The sequence below is a fragment of the Triticum dicoccoides genome, chromosome 3A (genome assembly GCF_002162155.2).
Source record: "Triticum dicoccoides isolate Atlit2015 ecotype Zavitan chromosome 3A, WEW_v2.0, whole genome shotgun sequence".
NCBI lineage: Eukaryota > Viridiplantae > Streptophyta > Magnoliopsida > Poales > Poaceae > Triticum > Triticum dicoccoides.
In genome coordinates, this window is record NC_041384.1 from 185,036,017 (window position 1) to 185,043,120 (window position 7,104).

General features: G+C 42.7%; 1 protein-coding gene across 1 annotated transcript; it reads left to right on the forward strand.

The window, feature by feature from the left end:
* Positions 1-1,708: 1,708 nt before the first annotated feature.
* On the forward strand, positions 1,709-5,738 carry LOC119267797 (serine carboxypeptidase-like 26). Its single transcript, XM_037549242.1, has 10 exons — positions 1,709-2,139; positions 2,318-2,425; positions 2,547-2,642; positions 2,739-2,831; positions 3,546-3,634; positions 3,953-4,228; positions 4,303-4,451; positions 4,736-4,831; positions 5,089-5,194; positions 5,318-5,738. The coding sequence occupies exons 1-10, from the start codon at positions 1,854-1,856 to the stop codon at positions 5,462-5,464; spliced, it is 1,446 nt and encodes a 481-aa protein (XP_037405139.1). The 5' UTR covers positions 1,709-1,853; the 3' UTR covers positions 5,465-5,738.
* Positions 5,739-7,104: the final 1,366 nt, after the last annotated feature.

Consider the following 7,104-nt stretch of genomic DNA (forward strand, 5'->3'; position numbering starts at 1 on the left):
TTAGGCTAGGGAAATCAGGAAGTGGATGAGCGAGACTTGGAGAAGGTGGTGAGCACAAGAGTGAAGCGAGATGGGATTTCGGAATTCATCAATATAGTCTGTCCACACACACCCTAATGGGCTTAAGTATAGATGCAACACCCACGATCAGCTGGCCACGCACGCACGAATCTCTGGTCCCTGGGACCCACTTGCCAGTCACACGGTGGTGTCGAGCACTGCCGGTGTGACAAAGTGCCAAAAGGATTTCAAGCCTGAATTATTTTTGCTCGGCCATACTATTAAGAGAAAGGCATATTCCGAATTGCAATCTTGGATAGAAAGATTTGCATACTTCTCTCAATTTTCTTGCTTTTTGTATAACTGCCTTTGTAGATGTGCAAGCAAAGACAAACAAAAAAAATGCATGCAGTACAATTGTATGGGACGGTATGGGAAGTCCCCTCCATCAACAGATCGGGTCCGATACGGCTCAGCAGGTGACACATGTGTTTCTCCGGAGACGTCGAGCAATGCCTGTCGCCCTCAAGTGAAGCCGTCGGCGATGCATGCCGATGGATGCTACGCACGGCGTCTCATGCGGAGGGGTCAAGTCATGCCTGCTACCGGCCGGCACGCACGGTGGCTCTGGCGGAGGTGTCATGTTTAGCCTGTTGCTGCTGGATCGAAGGTGGTGCGATAGTGGCAGGAGGCAGGCGGTATGGGATTTCTTTGTCTTCCGGTATCTTCTCCGGAGGTATCCGGTTATCGAGGAGTCGGTAGCCGGATATGGGATGTAAGACTTCAATGACGAGTTTGTGCACTCCGGTGGAAACACAAGATCTATGACCTGGCTATGTCGATGTGTGCCTGCGTCGTGTCCTTACTGAAGATGGTGGATTGAAGCTTCACTTTAGGAATGAGAATACAGAGTTCAACCTTGGGTTGGACTCACCAACATCGACGCACGTGTGGCGATTTCTTTTTGAAGGCGTAGCCTAGAAATTGTATATTTTTCATTTTAATTTTGTCTTATATCATAGGGTTAGTTAGTGGCGGAGCCAACCTTTCAAAAAGGTCGGGCAAAGTCTATGCATGCATGGTGACGTTGCCAGTATTTGCACCAGAGCATCAGCAATTAGCATTACTAACCATGTTCTGGTAATATTATTTAATAGAGACTGGCCGGAGCAGCCCGGGCAGCCGCCCCAGGTTGCCGGGAGGTAGGGTTAATGTCTATCAGATGGAGCTACTGTCGCGAGGCATTCAGCCTCGAATTTTAATTTTGCCTTTTTTTCGGGTCTGGTGTTCGGCTGCTGATTTCTCATTTTTAATAATATATGGCTACGCGCATCAAGGCTTTCGAGAAAAAGAACATGTAGTACAATGGTACTGTTTTCGGTAAAAATGAAAAAGAAAGAGAGAAAACAGAAACTGCAAACGCCAATCTCACTTGTCTCATGCACGAAGGTTTCTACTGTATGCTCGTCCAACTTGATGAATCGGTACGTGTGACCGTGTCAGCGTTTAGTCAGTCACAAGGCAAGCCGCCAAAAGCATCAGACGCATACGCCAACAACGCACAGACACGAGTCGGAGATGCCCTCGGCAAGGCTGCGGTGCCGGTGCCGGTGCCGGTGCCGCGCAGCAAATAAAATTCGTTATCCCTGGTTCACATGCAGCCAAGCCGGCCAATGGCCTCCTCTCACTCTCACCCCCACCCCCACCCCCACCCCCCAGCTCTGAGCTCCCTCCAACTTCACATGATCTTCTAGTGTGATCTCACTCTCACACAGATTGACTTGCGCCCAGCCCCTGCCTCTCTGCTCTTGCTGTCCCAGCCAAGCCACTCACTCTCACATTTGCACATTCTCATGGCGGCAGCGGCGAACCAAGACAAGCAGCGGCGGCAGCTCATCCTTGCTCTCTTTCTCCTCGTCTTGGCCTCCCAGAGTTGGCGCTGCTGCTCTGCAGGTTACGGTAGTGGGCAGGAAGCTGATAGGGTGGTCTTCCTCCCCGGTCAGCCAAGGAGCCCGCAGGTCTCTCAGTTCGCCGGGCATGTCACCGTGAACAAGCGGAATGGGAGGGCGCTCTTCTACTGGTTCTTCGAGGCTCAGTCACAGCCCTCGCACAAACCTCTCCTGCTCTGGCTCAATGGAGGTTTCTTACTTTGCACTTATTCACTTGTCTGTTCTCTCTCTTTTATTTTACCTCACTTATTTCAGGAAATGTTTTGTAGAGATTATCTTGTGTTCCTCTCCTCGCGGTTCAGTAATAATTCGGTTGCTACTTGGGGTGAAAAATAAACAACTTTTTTGTTCCCTGCACATGCATGCAGGACCAGGCTGCTCATCAGTTGGATACGGAGCTGCTTCTGAGCTAGGACCTCTCAGGGTGAGCAGATTTGCAGCAGGGCTCGAGTTCAACAAGTTTGCATGGAACAAAGGTGTTGCAGCTTGCAAGCATTGCACTTGTGCTAACTTATTATGAATTTATGATTATCCCAACGGTTCTACCTACGTAAAAAAATCTGAATATTGGTATTGTTCTCGATTGACTCTTGCCAGAAGCCAACCTGCTCTTCGTGGAGTCCCCTGTTGGGGTTGGCTTCTCCTACACCAACACATCCTCTGACCTCACCAACCTCAATGATGATTTTGTAGGTAACTGAGTATTCTTTTCGGGAAGTGTGCTTGCTTTTCATAACTGTTTGAGGCGTTTTGAAATGTTCATCAATTTCCATTTTCTCTTTTGTATAGCTGAGGATACATATAATTTCCTGATTAATTGGTTCAAGAGGTTTCCGCAGTACAAGGACCGGGAATTCTATATCTCAGGAGAGAGCTATGCAGGTAAATGTTTACATCGACAAGACACTTGTTCTTCAGGCCTTGATTTCCAGAGTTGATCTTAGTAACCTGCAAACTTAATTTTTTCAATATAGTTGTCCTACATGTCTGACAAAGTCGTAAAAATAATAAGTCAATCTGGCCTTTCAAATTAGGTTCTTTACCAATTCCTATTTATTTTAGTGTAAACCATAAATCATTAAATTTAAAGGAATTGGGCAATAATTGATGTTAAAGCATAGATGGGAAATTTTGGTGAGAAAATTTTAAAATATTAATCCTGGCAAGTCATGATGCTCCTGTAGTTCAGAGGAAACTTAAAGGTGGGTAATATGCTCATCTCATTTTCCCCACCCATTCCTGCCTACCTTCTTTTTGGCCAATTTTAGTGTTCGTTTGATCCCCTTTTGTCGAATTTTGTGACTCATTTTCTACAACATATTATCAAACAAGCACACAACACGGTTCAGCAACCTCAGATTGGGCCTACATTGCTATGTGTCTTGTAACCTGGGAGAACAGAGGTTTACCATACCATGGAAACAAAGCAAAGTGAATAACATTTTGGTGGCATGGCCCTTTAGATTGGTTCCGGTATTCCTGACATGTCCAATGGTCATATTAGACTTCTGTGATATTTCAGACATGGTGGAGCAAGAGATGCGCTGCAATTCTATTTTTGTAGATCACTAGTGAAGAATTTTAAATTTTATACAGGTCATTATGTGCCACAACTAGCTGACCTTGTCTATGAGAGGAACAAAGACAAGAAGGCCAGCACATACATCAACTTTAAAGGGTTCATTGTGAGTATATAATTTGATAGCTTCTGTTGTTTATATTGCTGGTTCGGCCAGTGGCCTTGTTCATTCTTGTTTGAAAATGGGATTACATAATGTATTGTTTTTTATAGTTTATAACTTCGAAATAATTCATGTATTTCCTGGGATGATTTAGATGAAAAATATTGCATACTTATTTCTGTGAAAATTACAACAATCTTGGGATTTGTTAACCTTCCGATGAACTTCCATTTTTTTCTATAAATGTATATATTGCCTAGGTTTTCTGTGGATAGTTTGAAATTTTATAACATCATAACATTTATATTGGCCCAAATGTAGGTTGGAAATCCATTAACTGATGATTATTATGACTCGAAGGGACTGGCCGAATATGCTTGGAGCCATGCAGTTGTATCAGATGAAGTTTATGATCAGATAAAAAAGAATTGTGATTTTAGAGCCTCAAACTGGACCGATGATTGCAACAAAGCCATGAACACCATCTATGGACAGTACCAGTTGATCGACATATACAACATTTATGGGCCCAAGTGCAATCTTGGACAAACATCAGCAGCATCTGTTGTTGACAAAGCACTCAAATATAGTGACCATGTAAGGGACAGACAGTTTAAATTAGAACTTCTGCTTCTGAATTTCTAAGTATGTTAATTTCTTTGGCATGGTAGGAACCTTTCAGGAGGAGGATTAGGTTGTTCTCAGGATACGATGAGTGCTACTCATCTTATGCTCAGGAGTACTTCAATAAGGCAGATGTGCAAAGGGCACTTCATGCAAATGTCAATGGGATGTTGCCTGGGAAATGGCAAGTTTGCAGGTGATTTCTGCAGATCTTTCCATTTTTTACCTATGAAATTTTAATCTAGTAATTACAACACTGAGTTGAATTATATCATGGGACATAGTTTAAAATAAGCGTTGCAATGTTAATATAGTTTTGATGTGATTCTACTTTGTGTCATTAACATTCTATCCAGGGACTCCAAACGAATGTCAAATGGACAACTGCCGACTCAAATTTGGAAAATGCTCCAAAGAGATAATTTTACACGTGGAGAAGAAATTGAATTTGACTTATTTCCATTTTCATTTACCATGCAGTGACTCCATTCTGAAGTCGTACAACTTTTCGGTACTTTCCATTCTACCAATATACTCCAAGCTCATCAAAGCAGGACTGAGAGTCTGGCTCTACAGGTGTATTTCTGCACCTTGTACCCTACCACCATGTGTCAGTTCTCATATGCATTAAAAGTAGACACTGTTTGTTACTTCCATGTACTGATATTATCCTCCCAAATTACTTTCTGTAAGACGGTAACCTTAAAACACAATTTTGCTGTTCTCTGATGGCTTAAAAATCTTAGAATAGATGTTCTTTTCATTGGCATGTTAGAATAGGTGCTATGTTGGTGTTCCGCAATCGGCAGTGACCTATAATTTTGTGCATGCAGTGGAGATGCGGATGGCAGGGTCCCAGTGATCGGGTCACGATATTGTGTGGAAGCACTTGGCTTGCCTATCAAGTCACAGTGGCAACCATGGTACCTGAACAAACAGGTCAGAAATTCTGAACAATCAAGTGAACATTCTCTGGGGCTACAATGATACTGCTAGTTAAGTTAGTTTCTGAATGCAATCTAGACTCCACTGGCCCTGACGAGAGAGACATTTGCACTGTAGGTTGCTGGAAGATTTGTGGAGTACCATGGTATGACCATGGTGACAATAAGAGGGGCTGGCCACTTGGTACCCCTCAACAAGCCCACAGAAGGGATAGCGCTGATCGACACATTCCTTCTTGGTAAACAGCTTCCTACACACCGATGATGGTTAAATTTGGGATCAGGTGAAATCTACCTATGACCCAAAATGAGTTCAAGGAGAGTTTATGTAGGAAGCATAACATAATGCATAATTTCTTCAAACATGGTAATGTTCTGAATTTTGGGGCTGATCCTTTCCGTGGATGAATCTGTCTTAAAAAAATGTTGATGTCCCATTTAGAGGTGCTTGGTAAATTTTTCATTGATCAGCTGGACATGTATTGATCAAATTGAGCTAGCGTTCAAGAAATGACAGGTGGCACATGCTAATCTTTTTTAACAGTCAAGGCTTAAAAGTTATCTTCTCACTAAACATATAAATATATATTTAAAGGTTTAAATGGAAGGAGGAATCGAACTCAGGTCGGGTAATATAGAATTAAGGGCATTTTTTAAAAATTCCAGTGGAATTTCTCGGAATCACTAGAATTCGAGTGGCATTTATAGTCTGCAGTGCCATTTTTCAAAGTTTGGAAATTGCAGTGGCGTTTCTCAGAATCGCCAGAATTCGAGTGGCATTTATCAAATTAACCCTAAAATTATGGAGGAATCGAACTCAGGTATGCTAGTTGCTAGCAGGCACTAGGAACCAATGAGCCAACACATGCTTGGTGCTATAAGATTAGATCTTGATTTACTTAGGGAAAAAATGCGGTCCTTTTCTCACTATTTTTTATCTGTTCGTTTTTCGTTTCTTTTCCATTTTTTTGTTTTTCCTTTTTGCTTCTTTTTTCTTTTTGACAAAAATGCTATGGTTTTTAAGTATTTGTAAAAAAATACAAAAGATGTTAGCTTTTTCTAATTTTGTTCAAAAATACAAATATTTGCATTTTAATTTTTTTTACAGAAATTTAAAGAAAAAATGCATCTTTTAAAATTGCTCAGAATGTCAAAACATAAAAAAAAAATTGGAAAACGCTTGCGTTCTGCCGGCTGATGCGCGCAGGACATCATCCGCCTGCGCTGCCGTCTAATTAAACATGACCATACGGTGCAACAAGCCACAATGTGTGATCGAGACGTGCCCGGATTGCAACATCATTGGCGTTTCTGAGACATTGTCATGGTTGCAGAGGCGAGTTTCTGAAACATCATTGTTGTTGCAAAGACGCGTTTTTCAAACAGATCGCACACGCCTAGATCAATGTCACTGGTGTTTTTGAAACATCCCCATTGTTGCAAAAGCATGTTCCTAAAATGTTGTCGCAGAGGCGCGTTTCTGAAACATCATCCTTATTGCAGAGACAAGGATCTGTGAGCTCACGGGATTGTAACATCACTCATGTTGCTGATATATGGCCGATGTTGCAATGCTTACGCCGTCACTGATAGTGCGCGAGACAAAGGGGACGTTGAGGGCCACTTGATTATGGTTGATCTCACGGTGGGGGAGCCGGCGGATAACTCGTAGCAGGACTCAACTGAAGGGGAACGTAGCATGCAATTTCAAAAAATTCCTACACTCACGCAAGATCTATCTAGGAGATTGTGTCCACGTACCCTCGTAGACCAAAAGCGAAAGCGTTTGACAACGCGGTTGATGTAGTCAAACTTCTTGTTCTGATCGATCAAATACCGAACGTACGGCACCTTCGAGTTCTACACACGTTTAGCTCGATGACGTCCCTCGAACTCTTGATCCAG

What these genes read in the sequence shown, in the direction of transcription:
- LOC119267797 (XM_037549242.1), top strand. Translation starts at nt 1,854, where the DNA reads ATGGCGGCAGCGGCGAACCAAGACAAGCAGCGGCGGCAGCTCATCCTT. An exon ending in TCAACTTTAAAGGGTTCATT is followed by an intron (nt 3,635 to 3,952) that starts GTGAGTATATAA and finishes GCCCAAATGTAG; the next exon opens with GTTGGAAATCCATTAACTGA. An exon ending in CACTCAAATATAGTGACCAT is followed by an intron (nt 4,229 to 4,302) that starts GTAAGGGACAGA and finishes TTGGCATGGTAG; the next exon opens with GAACCTTTCAGGAGGAGGAT.